The 21,088-nt window shown below is 30.9% G+C and overlaps 2 protein-coding genes across 2 annotated transcripts in view; one reads left to right on the forward strand and one right to left on the reverse strand.

Moving 5' to 3' along the window:
- Positions 1-21,088, reverse strand: part of LOC148604761 (arginine--tRNA ligase, cytoplasmic-like) — a 128,567-nt gene that overhangs the window by 104,773 nt on the left and 2,706 nt on the right. Inside the window, exons 2-10 of the mRNA XM_088548341.1 lie at positions 16,393-16,539; positions 15,663-15,851; positions 15,036-15,125; positions 12,627-12,805; positions 11,782-11,965; positions 10,800-10,929; positions 4,503-4,607; positions 3,381-3,559; positions 2,182-2,291 (exon numbers count right to left, since the gene is read on the reverse strand). Coding sequence (XP_088404467.1) covers positions 2,182-2,291; positions 3,381-3,559; positions 4,503-4,607; positions 10,800-10,929; positions 11,782-11,965; positions 12,627-12,805; positions 15,036-15,125; positions 15,663-15,851; positions 16,393-16,539 — 1,313 coding nt within the window. The remainder of the gene's footprint in view (positions 1-2,181; positions 2,292-3,380; positions 3,560-4,502; positions 4,608-10,799; positions 10,930-11,781; positions 11,966-12,626; positions 12,806-15,035; positions 15,126-15,662; positions 15,852-16,392; positions 16,540-21,088) is intronic.
- Positions 6,236-9,970, forward strand: LOC148604763 (complement C1q-like protein 2). The gene is made up of 3 exons (XM_088549197.1): positions 6,236-6,300; positions 7,379-7,576; positions 9,484-9,970. The coding sequence occupies exons 2-3, from the start codon at positions 7,444-7,446 to the stop codon at positions 9,891-9,893; spliced, it is 543 nt and encodes a 180-aa protein (XP_088405323.1). The 5' UTR covers positions 6,236-6,300; positions 7,379-7,443; the 3' UTR covers positions 9,894-9,970.

Consider the following 21,088-nt stretch of genomic DNA (forward strand, 5'->3'; position numbering starts at 1 on the left):
AGAAACAAAAGTAAAACAGCCTGAAAGGATATAGTCAACTAGAGGCTCTAGAGATCCTGAATTATTCACCTGGAGATATTGAATTCATAATATAACATTTGATCATTTAAAGCTTAAATGGCCTCTGGCAACCATCATATTTAATCAAGTGGAACCCAAATTTTATCAGATGTTAAAGTTGTCCTTATTATTATTTCTGCCAGGTTTGGTCAGATTGGTTCAGTAAGCAAAGAGAGTTAGAGTGCAAATAATGGCTGAGGTTTTGCTATTCTTACCATTTTTGAAAATACCACTCAATCATAAGAGAAGGGGAAAATATATTTTACAATACTATATTACGATAAGCAACCAATCATCATTTTTTTTTAAATTGTTGGGCCCATTTATATAAAACAACACCAAAAAAACCAATCTATCAATTTTGAGTCAAGATAATTGCGACCGAATTCAGACAGAATGACAGATAGACAAGGTGATCACAATATACACCCACTTGATGAGTGGGGGTATTACAGAATTTAGACGAAAAAAACAGACAAAATCACTCATTTAGGGAGTGGGAGTGTAATTATAATCAACAATGCAATATAAATACCAGATTTAATAAATGTCTAAAAGGTTACAAAACTATGCTGAAATTTCAGTCTTGTCATTTGTTAGAAAAGTAATTTATTTTGTTGTATAAATAAACCAATTTCTTCTATTTTAACAACAGATAAATTTAGTATTTTCATGTTCTCATGCCACAAAATCATCATTTAATGGATAGAAAAAGATCAAACACACCACATACAAATCTACAGTTAGATCAATGACAGGTAATTAAGACAAAGGCATCATTAGTTCTCGTCAATAAATCAGTTGTTAAAACATTTTTTTTTTTAAGTGGAATATTTTATCACAGCAAACCCAAGTAAAAGTACAACTTATTTAGAAGCTATGACATTTCAGAATGCCTAATAAAGAGACTTTGCATGAATAACTTTCTACAGACACCCATCTATAGACCTGTAACTTTGTCCGATTATTAGATCAAGAAGCGAGAAGTGTAGCAGTGATAAAAGCCTCGAGATGAAAGAATAGTCATTAGGAGGCAATCTTATCAATGTAATTGTCCAGAAAATTAATGAATCTTTACTTTGTAGTTCCAAACACTAATTAAAGCAGCAGGTTGTACAAAAAGAACAGCACCACTGATATTCAACAAGGGAGATAATTCAATATAATAGGATATAAATTAAAAACTCTACAAGATGTTTTAAGCTAAGATAACACCAATGACGTCAAATGATTTCAACAAGGGAGATAACTTGTTAATATAGGTTGTAAATTAAAACATCAATCATTATGTGCTTTTAGTTACGAAAAAATAGCAGCCAACACATTCAACTATAATATCACCAAGGGAGATAACTTATCATAATTAGTGGTAAATCAAAAACCTTCCACCATGAGTTCCTTTAAGGTTAAAAGGTGACATTAATTGTACACTAATTAGTTTTGAATATGATGTGTGTCTTATTAAGTATTACTGTTCATGGGGTATCAATTTTCGTGGATTTGTCAAACCATGAAATATGGTTCCAAACAAAAAGGAAATTTCAAATTAATTTGTAATATGGAGTTGTCAATCCACCACTTCAAAAATCTACTAGCTATCATTGTTTCCCAAAACCATGAAAATTGGTACACACAAATAAAAGTACTATTACAGAATTAGGAAACTGATGAAAGACCCATTCAGAATTGCAAGTTGGAGTATACTGAGTAAACCTTTTTCATTTCTTAAAAAAAATTCTTCTGTAGTATATACATGAAAGTAGGAGCCACAATTTTTTTTAATAAAACAATTATTTGTTGGTCATTTCATAATGCAGTCAACTTTATTCCAAATCATCTACCAATAAATAATTAAGAACATGCTTATACCTTTTTTTCAATGTGTTTCTCTTATTCTAAAGTGACTCACTTAAGAGGAATTTAAAAAATCAAAAATTCTGTAAACTGTTCCATCTTCATTCATGACATTTATGTTAATTTTAAAAAGTGTACACTTCTCAATTTAATCACCTTTTCGTTCAGTGTTGTAAGGTTTTTTCAATATATACAAAACTAAAAATATCATAACACTAACGAAAGGGAGATAACTGAAGAATCATGCAAGACAAAAAAATGACTTACTTGTCCTCTCCCAGAACCAAGCCAAATGCCACATGTTCTACCCTCGCTAACTTAGGATTGTACCATCCTACTTGTTGGGCTGCTAAAAATATTGTCTCTAAATGGGTATTCTACAAAATAGACATGAAAATCAACATAATAGAAGAACACTGAGGAAAAACAACCATTAAATTCCTTTGTATACTTGTGTATTTTTGTTCAACTTATCTTCTTATCAATAGACTTTTAGTACAAGTCTTTGTAAGAAGTACTAGTAGATAGTTTTATCTTACCTCTGAAACTTGCATGGATAGACTTAATGGTACATTTTCAATCAAATTAGTCTTCTCCTTGTTTTCCCAGTCTGGGAGGGTAATTGTTACTTTGACATATACATGTACCTTGTTTCCATTTTCATTTCCATTACTTTAATATTAAAAATGACCATTTATTACCAGAACTGACAAATTGCGATAACAAGATTGAAATTGTTTTTTTTTTTTTAGAGTAATCTATTTCCGTTTGGTTTTACTTAAACAATAATTATTATACAACATCTCATCCTGATGGTACAAATCATGAAATGGGGATTTCTTATTACACACCAAATTATTACTAGAACTGGTACTATATCTTTTACCTTTTTTCTTGAAGAAATTCATACTATAACATGCTAGTCTTACCCAAATAAATTTATCATATTTTAAAAGCAAAATATACACTATCTGATCTTTTCATTTTCAAAGCAGTTAACACAATAAAGGAAGACAACTCAAGGCAGAACTCTGATACTGTCAACTTCCCTCTATTACCATTTTACAAATAAAAGAACAGTGATATATGTTCATTAGTTGCGCTTGTCTGAGAGATCGTAACAATTGGTATGATTGTTATCTAAATCTGTTGCAAAATGAAGACATGAGAGCACTTACAAAAAAAAGAAATTTCAATCTCCAATGGAGATAACTCATAATGTTAGGTAGTCATACTTAAACTTAAAATCCAAATTCATAGAGAAATGTAGAAGTAAGAGTACTTACATGAGGTTACAGATGGAGTTCACTGATGTCAAACTGTAGTACTACATGTTTTATACATATTCTGCTCCCTTCCATTGAATGGGGGGTTTCAAGTAAATCAGTTAAGTTCATTTTATTGTCAGAATGATAAGAATATTATTGACTGGTATCAAAATAGTATTTTATTTCCCATGAACTTACCTGTCCAGCATCAACAACATATATAAGCCAGTCTCCCTTCTCATCAAACAGACGATTTTTAATGGCAGCCATATCTGAGGTATCATAGGTATAGCCACCATCAGACTTTACTAATGTTAGAGGGATGGAGGCACCATCTACAAACATTAGCTTCCTACCATCTTCAACAACTGTCATGTCTGAAAAAAAAAGTTTTTATATTCATTGCAGGAATTTTAGATTTAAACCTAAAGACCAACTTAGTGATTTCATTTGTGTTAGTCCATTTACTTAAATAAGTTAAAGAGAAAAATTACAATGAAATTTTTAATCATAATTGAGTCATATTGGTAAACAAACCAAGCTTAAGATGAAAGCCATATACACAAATACAAGAAGTACACATTTATTCTTGATATGGCAAATTTTACACTTTATACTTAAAAAAAAATTTGAGAAATTGTTTCCTTCACAGTTACTTCACTTTAAAATAATATTCTGAATTTTTAAGAATAAAAAAGGTAGTAATTGTGTTTGGAATAAGTCTCCAAAATGATGGCCCTCAAGAACCTACATGAAATGGATCAATAGTCCTTTTTCATATTCCCAACTTTGACTTCCTTTTTTAAAATTTTAAGCGAAGGGAAGTAACTCAAATACCAAACAGACTGATAAATGTACAATTAAAGCAATTGACAGCAGTAGACTTCCAATTCAAATATATAATTTATTGGGGTAAGTACTTGGACACTTCAAAATAACTTATTTCACACAATTTACGTACTTATGAAAGTGAAATAGTTTAAGTTCTTCCTTTCCCCAATGCAACCACCAACCACTCATGTGTTGGTGGGTTACGTCCCTTTAAAAAATTTGCTAAAATAGCTTGCATTTCATAAATATGACAAAGTACTATTGATTTAGTAAAGTTAGAGTTATAGTTATGGGGAGTCAAAATGGGAAGCAAGTTGCAGAAGAATGACAATTATAAACGACTCTTACCAACCGGTTAAAATTGACAAATGAAAAGTAATCTGTAATTGTCAGTTGTCTGTATTCAGCACCCCATTTTGACAGATAAATTGAGTATTAATTATATCATAAACATGCAGAAAATATGAAAAACTTAATCAAGATACTCACTCTTTTCATCTAACTCCCTGACAACATCAGGCATCAACTTGTGATAAAAAGATTCTCCTCTCTCTACAATTGTAGCTCCCAATCTGTCATAAATCTTCTGAAATTCTGAAAGAAATAAACAAAAACATTTACTGTACATTCTAATTTGCATTAAAAAAATGTTTACCCATTCTTATGGACAGACACTGTTTTAATGACGGCATGATATGAAGAGGTGAATTAAAATCTTGCAATTTGCCTTAAATGAAAATAAAATGCTTCAAACAACCATCCCTGAACAGTTGGAGCAAGTAAGGACACAACATTCAAAACTGATACAGCTTTGAATTAGGATTGTGATTACTATTTTTTTTTTTTTCAGATCAAGAAATCAATATTATTACGAGATGCAAGTACATGGACAGACAAACAGATAAACAGAGAGGGTGATTACTATTTACATGTATCTCAATTTGTATTTTGTGGATACAACTAAAAAATAATAATACATCCAAATACATGGTAAGATTCACATAGAAACGTTCTAAGATTCAGTATATCTAGGAACCCCTACGATTCAAAGAAGTATTAATTTGGACTGCAATTGCACCAACTTGAAAAAGGAGCCAAAATGAGAAAATGGAAACACAGTTAAACTTGGCAAATAAAATAAAATGCTTCGGATAATGCAATATATAATTTAATTTACAACAATTCTATTTGTTAACTTTACAAAAGGGATAGGACACAAGTTTTACCAACTTATGAAGTTTTCTCCCAACAATAATATACAACACATAAACTAGAACACTGAGGGCATGCATTAAATCATTATTAATATTAAAAAAGACAGTTTTGAATTAAATTTAACAGGACAATGAAAAAAAAAGAAAAACAACAGCATAATGAAAACAGAAATTACCAAAAGTTTCAGAAATACAAGTACAAAATTCCAGAGAAACATAAAAGGGCTGATCGATGTGCTGCTCAATACTGATTCTACATTCATAATACAGGGACAATTTTATGAGGACATCAAACAAAGCGGAAGTTGGTAAAATCGGAAATAAAGAAACAATAAACAAAAAAGAATTGTAACGGTAAAATCAGGATTTCAATTAGTAGAATTTTGCTAAAAACCAGAAAAATAAATCATCCCTGATAATAATAGATCAGGAATCTTTTTGATCTTTTAATACGCATGAAGACATTATCAGCAATAAGTATATTTTCTTCATACGTAAGATCAGTGCTACCTCTGGTAAGCAGTCATACATCAATTCTTAAAGAAATTAAGCGAAAACTCTCGAATAGGGCAATGCAATTCACTGTACAATTTTTACATTTGAAAAAAAAATGGTGGACATTTTCAAAAGGAGCACCGCAACCACATTCAGTTACAATATATAACTAGAAATACTGTGAGCAAGCTCACAAAAATAAAAGGATAATAGCTTTATACCTTTAATGAGTTATGTAATTATTGTTCATTTTATCAGTTGTTTATATGCCTATAGGGTAGGTTTTAAAGTTGAACACTTAAAAAATAGACATCAATACATTTATCATCAAGTGATGAAGGGAGTACTAATGGCTGATAACAACAAGTCTGACAGAGAGATAACAATTTCTTGTTTTATATTTAAAATTCCACGCTATCAATATCTAATGACGATATTGCATGACATGGAATGAATATCATACGTCATATTACAGAAGAAGTAAAAAATCCTAGCCAACCATATTTAATGATACTTTGGTTCTATATATCAGTAAATCAATGTCAAATTGAAGGTACTAGTAAATACAGCAAAATGAGGTTAGTTTAAATTTTTGGCAACAATAAAACTGACTTTTTTTTAAAACTGACTACATTATAATGCCAATTAAAATTTAATTTTAAGCCACATGTATCAATTTCAAATGATGGTTGACCAGATTTCAATTAAAAACGGACCATTTACAGCTTTTTTCAAAATATTCTAAGTAACAGATTGCTTTTTTATTTTATTTTGCAGATTTAATCATTATTTCTCAAATATCTAGGAGCCATTTTCAATTTCAGGGTAAAAATGGCCCATTAACTCTAGCCTTTATAAAACCTGTTCTGATTTAAAGAAGGATCTCAATTTTTTTTTTCTGCAAAGGACACATTTTCAGGCAATATTGAATGTTTTTATCCAGATTTATTGTGATATGTGATTTTCACGATATAAAGTTCAAAATAAATCATAAATTTATAAACTCATTTCAGCGCCCATTGTCAACAATTTCTTCAGAAAAGTGTGTCACCCATTTCACAAAAAAGAAGTACCTCGGCCTTATTACCTTAGAAAAAAAAATTTAAAATACCTTGTTAAAGTCATTTACATTTATAAAAGTATTTAGGTTACAAATACAGAAAGCATTTTCTCCCAAATGTATTTTTTTAAAATGAATGGGCAGACTCGCATGGATTTGCATACCCATTCTGTTGTTAAAATATTACTCCACGCTCCATCATTAGAGGCCAAAAAGGGGTAATTTAGGTAAACCACATCAAAAGACAATTTTACATAGAATAGACTAAAACCAGTATTTTTTTATTTGCAGTATAAACACAATACAAAGCTCAGCGTGAAACAGGGGTAAATCACTCAGCAAAGCCTTGCAAAACCCTCTTGGCCTCATACCCATAATACTGATACGCTAGGAAATGAATTTGTATTGTATATATACCAAGTATTAATAACCAATTCAGATTGCATATTCGCCAACTATCTCAACTTTAAGTAAAAAAAAACCCTAACTAGGATTTAATTGTTTCATAAAGATATCTTTGACGATATAGAATTTGATCAAACTTCATTGAACACTTCCACATCATTTTTTTTTTTTTCATAAGCACTATTTTGAAGACTGCTCTAGTGAACATTCTGCTTTCATCCACTACAAATGGGCAAAAACCTTTCATCCACTACAAATGGGCAAACACCTTTCATCCACTACAAATAGGCAAACACCTTGCTCTTCTAACTCCAACTTATTAAAGAGTATTCAACTCCAACTGAAAAGGTTTGAAAAGAATGAGAAGAAATGTGAACTTATAACAAACAGTAAGTTGATATAATGGATACTTTCTTTATGATCAACAAAATTTCATTTATTGTCAATTAACATTAGCAGTTGCAAGATTTGTTAAGACTGTGATTGCATTTAATCGCCACCAGATAAAATAAGTTCAGTCATTATCATATGCATTTTTAATCCCTTGTTAATAAGGTCTCAGTCATTAATATACACAGGCAAATGTGCTACACATGAGAATCATATGGTTATCAAATAAATCGAGCACCAGATGATAATCATGATTCACTTTACATGTAACTGCATGATTATCATATGATAATCATATGTTTTTCATAAACATATGATTGTGATATGTTTTCAAGCCAAAATTAACATATGAGAATCATATGATAATCATATGACTATCATATGTTAAATATTGAATATTGTCATATGATTACCATATGATTATCATATGAATGGAGCACCATATGATTACCATATGTGGCACATTTGGTTGTGTATGGCAGTGGTTGATTTCCTAATAAAAAAAAGATAACATATTCAATAAATATAACTAGACATTGCCCCTAACAGGACTAATACCCTCACAGCCTGTTGAACCACATACCAATGTGAACACTGGATTCATATTTGAAATGATTTTCCAATATGTACATCCCAGTATGGTAATTTAACACCCCATTAAGTTTTGACATAACAATCCTGCAAGTTGCGGACAACACATAAGACCAAGTTTTGCTGAAAAATACCAACAGTCCAACAGCCATCAATTCTGTAATTTTGTCCAAACATATATTCCTTACAACGTGCACATCCTAATATGGTAATATAACACTCCATTGATTTGCATTACAATACTGCAAGTTGTTGAGGAGAAGTAGCAGATAACCCATGAAATCAAGTTTTGCTTATATACAATTTTTGTCCAAACATACTGACAGAAGCCACATCTCCATGTGGTTATATTACATCCCAGTTTCATTACAATGCTGCAAGCTGTCAAAAAAAAGTTCGGACAGACAGATGAACAGACAGGAACTTCCTAAACTTTTTTGCGGGGGTATAAAAAATGATCAAGTCTCTTGATGTCAAGTCTTCTGAACTCACTCTTGTACCCTACATCATTTAAATTAAGCCTACTACACAATATATTGCGTATTCAAATACAGTAAACAAGTGTGCAATTAATTATGTTGTACTTAAAGTCCAACCGATGTAAATGAGTTCAAACATGAATTATTTCTATTCTAATTAAGGAGGTAGACCTAGAGTAAAGGACACAACTCTTGGAAATCAGTGATATGTTTGTATCTTACTCAATTTCACCAATACCTATCAAGCTTTTTTTTGAAACAGAATGAAATCAATCCATGTTACTTGGATGCTTACATGAGACCGATGTAAAATACGAAATACAAACATTCCAATGTTTTGTAAGAGTTCTGTGTCTTACCTAAAGTCTACCTCCTTAAATATGACCCAAAACAAAATTAAGCACCTGAATCACCCAGGGCAAATATATCGAGTAATATATTGTCTGTTATTTATAAGAAGTTATATCATAATCTAAAACTATCAAGGTTATCCAGCTGATGATAAAATGAGAAAATTGTCATGAATCAGTTATTGAAACAAAGACTGAAATTATGAGTGTTACAAACAAAATAATTATGTTCTAAAACATGATATAAAGCATTGAGGTACTACTAAATCAGTAAACACAACAAGTAAATCATCCAGTGTTAGTCATGTACATTTAGAACCTTATCAAATTGTTAAGGATATCACAAAGAATTTAGTAGTAATTGTACGTTACTAAAAATATGCTGAATAAAAATTTATTTTTGCCACTTTCCTGGCATTATAGTTCAAATAAAAATTTAAAAATACAAGAACTTGAGCCGTACTTCCTATTTGATTATTTTTTCAGATAGAGGATATCAGGAAGGGAAGATAGGATTTCATGTTACACTTTCAAAAGGTCTATCAAACCCTAACAAGCAAGCTACAGTTAAATTTGACCAAATCACCACCAATAAAGGAAACTACTATGATTCATCAAGTGGAGAATTCATCGCAAAAACTTCTGGCCTCTACTATTTTTCGTGGACTGTTCTTGTGAAAAGAGGTCAAATTGCTATCACAAAATTGATGCGTAACAATGAAATTATAGCCTTCAATCATGCAGGAGCAAGAGGTTTACAAGAAGAAGGAAGAGCAACCCAGAGTACTGTATTGGAATTAAAACAACGGGATCATGTCTACATAAAAGTTGAGGGCAACAATCAATTAGATATAGTAGGTGAAAATTGGTCTGTTTTTGTAGGCTTTAAAATATGAAATTGTTGACCGATAAACATTTAAGTTGGAACAGCTTAATTCTGTATCCACGATAATTAAAAGCAGTTGAAGAAGTATTTCTGTTTCTACTTTTTTTTTCTGTTGGTCTTTGGAGGTGTGTTTTATTGACAACATTGTAATGTCTAGCCTCCCTCCACTATAGCAGACAAAAATGAATATGATCAATAGAAAACAGAAGCATGAGTTATCTCCCCTATAAGAAGGCAACTATTAAATAGATATAAAAAGTTCAATGAAAAAGTCACATTTTTAAAAAAATCATATATGGTACCCTTGGGTATTATTAACCATACTTTTTTGTACGCACCTGCAAGTCATGTGCAATGAACTTCCAGTGTATATTTCAAAATATGACGATAGATATAATACAAATATTAGTAAAACGTTTATAAAGTACAGAATGCCTTCCAAAGGGGAAAGTTCTTTATCTACCAAGCCATTGTGTTAGTTCCCTTTAACTGTTTACCTACAGAAAAGTATAGTAATTATTTCCAAACTGGTAGGCATCTATATATGTCATCTGCATGAAATTCTGGTCACATGATCATGACACTCCATGAAATAACTGAAGGTCTACATGGGTAATTGAATACTCCAGGCATTGATACAAGCTGCACAAATTACGTTACCTTTGGAAAATATATTATTGTAAACAATGAAAGGAATAGATTGGGATTTAACAATAAATATGAAAAGGGAGATTTATAAAAAGTTGCACAGAGCTAAAATTTTGACGCTATAGAATAAGAAATAGAAGTTTGTTTTTAATCATACTGAAAACATCTTAGACCACCATATAAATGCACTAAAATGCTATAGGTTTAGGAATTAAAACTGACGTTATATTTTTTGAACTAAAGCCAACATTCAATGCTTTTTGAGTACCTTTTCGAGAGACATCACAAATGAGATTCCATCCTTTGATATGATCTTTTTCATAGTTCTGTAACTTGACTACTGCTTCATAGGCACGCTTCTTGAACTCTTCATCTTCATCAAAACGGACTTTGGATTCCTACAATATAATGCCCTTACATGTAATTCTAAAGTGTACATGAATGATAAGATATGCTTAACAAGTGAAAAATGGTTCAAATAAACAAAAAGTTGATAAAAATTACCAACTATAGTACACTCAGTGATTTACCAACTGTATTAAGGAAGGGCTCAGGCTCGGGCCCATGCAACCAGGAAAAAGACCATAAAATTGGGACTATGGAAAATAATCTATATTCATGAGGGATAAGATTTTTTCACAGTGTTTTAACATAATTTTTTATTAAAATCCTTCATGATGACCATTTCAGTTTCAATTGTATTGAAGTCCATGAAGTGACTTCTAGATAACAAATTTGATTCAGCAGAGTGGATTTTGTACATCTTACTAATCTCCATCTTAATCATATGCAAATCTTAAGATGATGCTTCAAGTCAAAACTTATAATTTCACTGCTGATATTGGAAAATTTGGAGCATATTTTCTTCTGGAAATGGGGCCAAATTCAGACTCAAAATAAGGGTTAGTAATTCATTGATACTTAAACATGTTATATTCCCTGCCTACTCTTTCTTGTTTTTTTTTAAATCATTCGACTGAAAAGGACAAATTGGAGCAAAAACAAATATCAAGAAATGATAAAAAGGTAACTTCCATGACGCCAAACATTCCAAAGAATTTTCACCAAAATCCATTCAGTGCTTTGAGTAGAACTGTACTTACAAGTTGTCAAATGTAAAACCAATATGTTGTATTATCCCCTTAAAACCAGTGCATACAAGATCATGATTAATGATAAATCTCCTACAAGTACCATCATGAACCTCCTAGAGGAAACTATTAAGTACATGAACTAGATTGTCACCAAACCTTGTAGAATTTCTGCAAGTCTCCTATGGGTGGCGATACTGTGGCATAGTTAGGAAATTTATCCTTTAAGTGAGCTAACAACATTCCAAATTGTGTTCCCCAATCTCCTAAATGGTTAAGGCGTAAAACATCATGGCCAACCCATTCTAGCAGACGACAAATACTCTCTCCAATTATGGTCGACCTGTAAAAAGAAGTATAAATCGTGTTTTAATAGTTGCAAAGAACTGCAACTGACAAATTTTCTATAATTTTTTTATTAAAAATAAAACCAATCAAAAATATGTGCCCTCTATCTAAACACTATCTTTATTTCAAAGGTGTTTTTCCTGTATACTGTACGAGTTTCAACAATTTTAAGGTAGATAATACCTAATATTTTTTTGTCTATAGCTTTTTCTAATTTTTATCAAAGATTACCTTGAATAAAAATACTTTAAAATTTCAACATAAAAAACAGTCACTAAACTTGATTTTGAGAAAATTGTGCCAAAAAGTAGGTGATTTTTAACAATATTACATTTAGATTTAGGAGGGAATTACATTTTGTTTTTACCTTCAAAAACCTTTGTCTCCCTAATTCCAAAGTTAAATGGGATATAACTCCCACAAAATTCAGTGAACAATTAATTCCTATTAATATGCACAATAACATACCATGAACTGACTACCTACAAAGTTTCATGAAATTTGGTCCATTAGTTTTCAAGGAGTTGTGCTTATAAAAGTGTCATGGACAGACAGACTTTAGTGGGAAGACACATTTTGCTAACTATTAAAAAGTTGTCTACCAGGAAATAACATGATAGTTATCAGTATGTAATCTCTTTGGCAAAAAGGCAAACCTTAAATGGCCAACATGCATCTCCTTGGCAATGTTTGGTGATGAGAAATCAACAATTGGATGCCTTTTATCTCTGATGTATGGTGGACGGACTCCTTTGTTTAGCAACTCGCTAACCTGCTCTGCTACAAATTCTTTTTTCAAGTAAACGTTAATAAAGCCAGGTCCACACACTTCAAGCTATAAAAAATGAAAACCATGATAAGTTAATTGGAAAACTAAGCTAACAGAAACAAATACAGTGAAGCTTCTCTAAACCGGACCCTCAGAAACCGGTCTTCCCTTCAAACCGGCCGTTTTCAAAAGTCCCAGTCAATATACCTTAAAACCTGTGTGTTTTGTCTTCAATAGACCCACAACCCCCTAAAACTGTACCTCGGCCAGTTTTCACTGTTTTAGTTACATATTTCAAATACAAAAAACCTCTCAATTCCAGCCACCCGGTTATTGTTCACCTGTAATAAATGTGTCAACAAAACTTTAAATGATTACGTAATATTACATAATTAATAAATCATTCACTGACCTGTTTGCATTTCATCAGTGGACAGATGATAATTGAAGGGGACAGTAGTTTAAACAACAAATTTAATCCAGACATTACATTTTGTCACCATTTGTCTGTCAATTGGTGTGTACACCATCAGTCAACCATGGTTATTTAATAGTACGATCTTTACGATCTTTCAAGTGTCAATTAATGTGACCTGTACCCAAGCCAAAATATAGGGGTGAAATTATTAGCCTTTGTTGATAGGTAATTTATGAAGACAATACAAATAATTAATCACCATCAATAGCCCTTTGATCTTTAATACATATTCTTTCAAAACCGTGAAAATTATTTTGTCGGCAGTACCATTTGTAAAATCAAATCATTTACAAATGATGAAAGCTTTGAAATGTAATAAAAGATCAAAAGTTTTGAATCGGCATTAAACATGTCTCGACCAACAAACTGACAAGGTGTAGGGTTATAAAACACATCAATGGAAACAGCTCTTAGAATGCATTGCTATTTTTCACAAAACCGGCCACCACTACAAACCGGCCATTTTTTCTTGTCCCAGTGGTGGCCAGTTTAGAGAAGTTTCACTGTATTCAACAGCAAATAAAATAACAAGTCACCAGATTTTCACTAATGGATCCTTGATCAGACTATTTTGTTTCCTTCCAATGCATTGGCATATTAAACACCAGCAAAGTACCCTACTCTGGAGATTTTAATCTATATAAAAACAGTGTACCATTTAAAATATCACCTTAAACTCACATATGATCTAATATAAACTGTCCTACCACGGTCAAAAAAGGTAAGTGATGGATTAACAAAATCATGAACTTATGTGACAGGCTCATACTTTAAATTCTCCATACATGTACATACATTTGGAAATTGTACCACATAATAAAATAGAATGTTACCAATAAACCAATGTTTGGTGATATATGTCGCACACATGAAATAAAAAGCTTCGCTGAGTGCAGCATGATATGACCAAAGTGAACGAACCCTGGACAGTTGGAGCAAGTGTGGACACAATATTAGTTTTTGATACAATTAAGTATAGATACTTACAATTCATTAGGACGCAATACATGTTTGGACACTATACTGCACAAAATTTTTAAATTAGACCAAAAAAAAGTTGATTTTTGGAGTATGGCCCCTCCTATCCATTTAAACTAAATAAATATAAGAAATATCTGAAATCTGCACACAAAATGCAAGCAAGGATTTTTATGTTGAATCAAATAAACAAAATTTTCTAAAACCAGACCCAAAATAAAAAAGTTGACATTTCAGGGTGTTAGCCCCTTTGACCCCTCATAACTTGAAAACCCTAAGAGATATATATAAATCTTATTGCAAAATGCAACCTGGGATATTTATAAGGAATCCGTTTAAAAAATTTCAAAACTGATACATTTGTTTACTAGAACTAAATAAGGAACACAATATAAAAAAGAATAATTAAAATAAAAACAAAAACAAACATGAATTTTAATAAAACACCTATTTTTACACTTTTTTCCCCATTTTCTAAAACGGTAATAAGTCCACATCATTCAGGAGTTTTCCTTTAATGGTTAGTAAAATCATATAAAAATTTCACAACAACTGGTCAACTACAACTTAAGTTATTGCAAGGAAAGGAAATGTCCCCAGACGACTACAATGACTACAACTATGTATGCTGCTGATGACTGTGCTATAACATTATACGACCGCGATTTTATTTTAATCTATCAGAAATATTTTAATCACATCATATAACTCATAGACACTTGACTAATTATTTAAAAAAGCAGAATTATTGTTAACTTAAATTAATCACTATAAATTTTTGATATATTGAAATGACTTCACACTTTATGAATTGTAACTAAAATGTATTATTGTTTCAACCTTTTCAAAATAATCAGTCTCAGGAACATTCTGCATAATAATATCAGCAATTTGTCTTGGGTTCATATTCTGTCCTTGACCTTTCAATATCTGAAATAAAAATAAAACTCAATACAATCCTATATATATATAATTAAACATGTTAAAGGAATATAAAAACACAAGAAGTTATTATATAAGCTTAATTCCAATACTGTTGCATCATGAAATGAAAGATTTTGTTCGTTTGATGTATTTGGTTTTTTTTAGCTTGTATACAGATAGTGGATGCAATATTAGCAGTTTTAAGTCTCTTCAAAGTTAATGATAAAGCATTTCAGGATGTTACAACTACAAGAAGCCAATTAACAAGGGCTACACCAAGCATTTTAAAATTTGGCTGACCTTTGACCCTATGACCTTGAAAATCTTTGTGGAAGGATTGAGTCTATTCCAAGTTATGTTAAAATTGGTTGAGGAATGTTAATATTGAAGTGTTCATGAAAATGTTACAAATATTTGAACAGAAGATCGGATGGATGGATACATGTAATGGGCACTAGCTTTACCTCTTTAGAACTTGTTTGTGAGGGGATTAAGAACAGGGATGGGTATGAATGATTAAAGTCTTATTTCATCTAATAATACCTGGCTGATATTCATAGCAGCATTACACTGGTAGTCATTTGTCATTGTGTGTTTTCCCTTCTGTATCATTACTGGTGGGTTCTCTAAATCAGGAAAAGCCTTTCGTATTGCCAAACCAAACACTTCATCAATGATACCTATAATGCTAACCATGTTCTTTCTACCTCGCTTCTTTTCAGCATCAATACTCTGTAAAAAACAAACATTTATTTTTTTCTTTTTAGTCTATGCTGCTTGGATGAAAAGTTATTGCTTTTTCAATATTCAAATATTACTTATCTCAATTCAAAATAATTTGCTTCATGTATGCTGAAAAAGAACTTGTTTAAGAAGTACATGTATGTCCTAATACAATGTATCATTTTAAAAATCCTATCTTCTACCTTTCTCTGACACTGTGTATGGGATTTTATGAATGAAGCTTCATTAACAAAGCAGTGTCTTGTGTTTAGTTCCAAGAGCCGTAACACCATTAACATTACAATCAGAAAACAAAAGTGCAGACAGACAAACAGAATGAAAATTGACAGACAAGTAGGTTACTATATACCTGACTTTGGTCTATTGGATATAAAAAGAATAAAATTCCGACTTGGTGAAATAGATTTTTGATCTGTCTGACCAAAAGGCATATTTGATCTTTTTGTCTATATGTGCAACAAGAAAAAATGAAAATTTTTGCCAAACAGAATGAAATTTTGTCTGACATTGCCTTTAGTTTGATAAATACCCTCTTGAGATGGGTGATCTGGTAATGTAGTTTAGAATTTTCAGCCCTGAGCTTTTCTAACTCTGGGGAAATTACTCCAGCTGTAAGTGCTTTCACTGGATCCTGCAAAATTGCGATCTCTTCTTCCAGCCTTGTTATTTCAGCTTCCTATAATGAGTAATAAACAATGAGTGTTTAATATTAAAGCTACTTCTAGAGATCATATAAATCTATCAAAAACTTTTGATTTTTTTTATGTGTGTATAAAATAGTGAAAGTGACTGAAATTAAAATATTGATTATGTACATGACATTTTTTAACTAAATACATGTACATATAACTAGGATAAGATTCCTGATTTTTACATGCCATTTCTGCTGGAATTTCATATATGTAACTTGTGCACAAACCCTTTCATCTCAATCAATGTTTACAGATCATTAAATTACATAAAGGAATTCCAAAATGAAATACAGAGCCATTATTTAGCACAATAGGGATTGAATTAAAAAAAAATCTTTAGGCTTAATCTTGGGTTATTCCTTCACTACACTTATTTCCAGAGTCCTACAAGCAAATTTTAGCAAGTGGAATTAATTTCTAATTGAAAAACTTTAATTTCAACTGACATTTAGCATTTCACTTTATAAATTTGATCATGGCATAATACATTACTTACAAATGTAGCCATAAGTTGAGGCTTATTCAACTAAAAATCTTCTTAAATAAATATTAACAAAATATCACAATGTTTTCATGAAAAAAAACATTAAAGTGAAAGTTCATGATTTTTCCAAATTTTGCATATGCCTTTAGCACACTATACTGACCAATAAAAACCAACTCTTAACATCTCAAACATTTATAGTCAGCCGAAAATTAGCATGGAATTTTCAGAATCTTTTACTACAGAGGTCATGTCATTGGTCACAGATGGCATTGTATTTGATTGTGGACATTGTCATCAATATGTCTAATAACTGCAAGGCCAAAAATTGAATATACACTGATTAAGTCAATTATAATATACAGTGCAAGGTAGATGGTTGTTTCACGTTTGCTGGCTCTGGTAAGTCTTTTTATCATCCCTGACCCATAGATAAAGTTTTCAATGTGTGAGCAATGGTTGGTAAACACAAATTTCTCTGTCACAGCTTCAACATATGTATACAGCAGAGTCAACTTAATCAGCAAAGATCATTTTGATGATTTTCAAAAAGTCTAGTGGTAATTTTATGTGCACTTTTCCATCCATTCTTTAAAACAATCGTTATTAATCATAATTTAAAATGTTTTTGGTACAAATGTATCATCGTAGCTTTTCACATTTGTAAAGTTTAATAAATATGCAAAATATTGAATCACATTATTTTTCCTGGAGTATTTTCATTCTCCATAAACTTTTTGATTGATTCCAATCCTTCAATTCGTATTTCGCGAAAAAGGGTTGATTAAAATGTTAAAATAATAAAGCCCACTATTCACAAAATTTATACCAAATATTATTCTTCAATGTAATAATGAATTCAGACAGTCGGAATTTTAAAAATGTAATATGGTTGATATGGAAATCCTTTGTTGTTTTACATTTAATGTGTCTATGACAAACTTTTGCAATACATGTACTTTATATTGAAGATAAAATCATTCAGAATATTTTCTGCACAAAATTCATAAATCTTTCACATACTTCGTTCGTATTCCAGGTGTCATATGTTCAAGGTAATTAATACCCCATTTCCTGTGTTTATTGTCCTTCTTTCCTGTGTACAGTTTTTACTTGTCACTCGTGTCATAAGGCAACATAAATTATTAACCCCCTCCTTCCCCATTTTTTCCCGTGACCTGATTTCCTATGTATAGTTGGAAGCCCAACTTCAAGGGTATACTGTTAGACTATTACCTATATAACCATTGTCACCAGTTTTTCCTTTTCAAATTTTTTTCATGTTTTACGATTCAAAGCTTATTCTTTGAAGTGTAATAAATAATTCAATAATTCATTACATGTATTATCATTTTTTTTTTACTATAGTTATTAATCTAAATATAACTTTTTATACTTTATTATATTCATACATACTTTTTCTTGTTTTACGGTCCAAAGCTATTTTTTTATTGTAATAATTTTTAATTATTCAATAATTGATTTTCTGCCTATTTTTTTTCATTTATTAATTTCTTCATTAAACATACATTTTATTTTTTTAAATGATAGTCTTTAATCTAAAAACAATTGTTTAACCTAAGTAGTTCTTGTAAATGGGTCAATTTATATTTTGGAATATAATTAGGTTGATATGCAACTAAAACGAGAAAAAAATGAAACGAAAAGAGTTGTAAAAGCTGGTCAAGAACACTGAGAAATAATGTTCTTGCCTTTCAAGTTATTTATCTATATGTCATTCAGAATGTTGTTCTAAAGTATGTGTTCAAGTAAAACATACAAAAACACATCTAACTACATAACATAGTAGAATGGATAGAAATACCACATCTCACTATACATTTTAATTTACAGGCCCCAATTATAGGAGGGCAGACCCAGAGACCCAGAGAACACTCTTAGATCATAGAGTTTCTTTGCATGCAATCTCAATTTATGCTAATTGTCCTGTAAAGTCACATTGCTGAGTATCGGACTCCTCATCACCAGAACTCTCAGAACTTGAAGACGACATTTCTTTGACTGCACTTAGTCAAGTTATGCTTACAGGGCATCGCACCCTTTTAGTTTTATTTACAGATCACTCAGATCCCAATTACTCAAATAAACTTTTAGGACTGTAATTTTTTGAAATATGATAATTGTTAAATAATTGTTATATGTTACATTTCCATCGGATTAGTGTCCTTTTCAACACACTGATGAGTCAATCAAATTCCAATAGTCTTTCGAATTGACATCATGTCTAAAGAGTCAACAAGTCATTAATAATATTTCTTATGTACATGAACAATTTCTGTAAAACAATAATTATGAAAAATAAATTACATCATAATTTTACAATTAATGTTTATCAAATAAAAGTTAAAAAAAAAATTGGTTGCACATTTTGATGCTTGTTTTGCCTAAAATTAAATACTTAAATTTAAAATAAGTTTACTATTTTTTTTTTTTTTAGAAAAAGCAATTTTAATTTATATCATAATCATTATAAAAATGTAATAAAATTAAAAATAAGTTTTTTTTATCTACATCATGATTAATATCATAAAAAATGTAGCTTAAATCTCCAGGAATCAAATTAGTGCCCCCCCCCCAATAATATATATATAAACTAATGAAAATGCCTTATGTAATGCATTATTTATTGTCAATTTACATGTAACATCCCCTACCAATTAGTTTTTATTTTAATAACAATACAAACTTATGTTTTAAAACAATTTACCTCTAGTAACATTTTACAGACATGTAAACTATCTGCAGATCAAAGCTTTTGTCCCCTAAGGTTTATATGGTCGATCCTCTCAATGAAATAAGCCAAAGGCAAAAATCTAATTCACAAGCCAATTCAAACATAAGGGTAAACAAAAACATGGCCTGTTAGCAGTAAGCTGTTCTAAAAGCGCACTCAATTGGCATTCTTCACTTCTTTAATTTAGGATTTATTCAAAGTTGTGTTTTCTTTTATTTTAAGTTTGATGAATACAAAAATATCAATAAGCATATACTATAGCAATGTACAAATTGGTTAAAAAAGAACAAAAATAGAAGAAGTGCAAAAATAATTTCATGATAACAACATGTTGTTCAACTTATTATTCGGTATTAAGATGTATGTAGTATTGGCGGGAGTTTTACATGAGTTATCTTCTCCTGTCTCACTGCTTGTCATGTCATAAACATAAAGAATGGCAGACAAAACTGAGACTATTTATGATATAAAATAGCCAATATCTCTGTTATGTCTTTTCTTTGTGATGTGATGCTTTGCACAGTTACTTTTTACAATCAGAATTGATTTATCCCTACTTATAAAAAATCACAAACTTCCACTTTAATAATGCAATAAAAAAACTTAAAATGCCAATGAAGGATGGAAAATATGTACATGTACGAGATGTCAAAAGGCTAGAAACCACTAATTCCACTTCCCATAGGCTTCTGTGCTAATTTTACAATATTCAATGGCTTCTCTGGACTTTACCTTAACTTTAACCTGCAGAGGACAATATATCAGCATGATTCTACATATGTCAGCTCACAATCCTCAGAATGGCATGTGGGGTTAGCAGACTTGCAGTGCAGTACTGGTCACCGGAAGTGAAGGGTCTATAAATAGCATGGGAAATCCCAGTGTTTTCACAAGATAGGGGTATATTTAGAATCCATTATGGAGATTAGGCTTCACATCACAAGAAGCAAAATGCACCTATAAAATGTACAGAAATGTTTTTCCTTTCAGAAACCGTTTAAATTTTTTAAATAAGATGAGAATTTTTTTCACAGCACTATGAGGAACAGGGGTAATTTCTGCGTAGGACTATTTTTGCGTACGTTCCAAATGCTCATTGGTTGAATTGGTGGTCTGTAACCAAAATTGGTATATATGGTTATGCTAAAATATTTCTTCTGGTATAAAAATGACTAATGCAAATTTAGAAATCAAAGAAATTAATAGTTACAAAACCAAAACAGGACAATTTGAAACATACATCGCAAGTGACAGGATAAAAAGTCAACAATTGGTAGGAAAAAAGTCTTGGACG

Source organism: Perna viridis, chromosome 10, assembly GCF_037379345.1.
Source record: "Perna viridis isolate PV_CMFRI_1.1 ecotype Kerala chromosome 10, ASM3737934v1, whole genome shotgun sequence".
Classification (NCBI taxonomy): domain Eukaryota; kingdom Metazoa; phylum Mollusca; class Bivalvia; order Mytilida; family Mytilidae; genus Perna; species Perna viridis.

What these genes read in the sequence shown, in the direction of transcription:
- LOC148604763 (XM_088549197.1), top strand. Translation starts at nt 7,444, where the DNA reads ATGGGCAAACACCTTTCATCCACTACAAATAGGCAAACACCTTGCTCT. An exon ending in ATGTGAACTTATAACAAACA is followed by an intron (nt 7,577 to 9,483) that starts GTAAGTTGATAT and finishes TTATTTTTTCAG; the next exon opens with ATAGAGGATATCAGGAAGGG.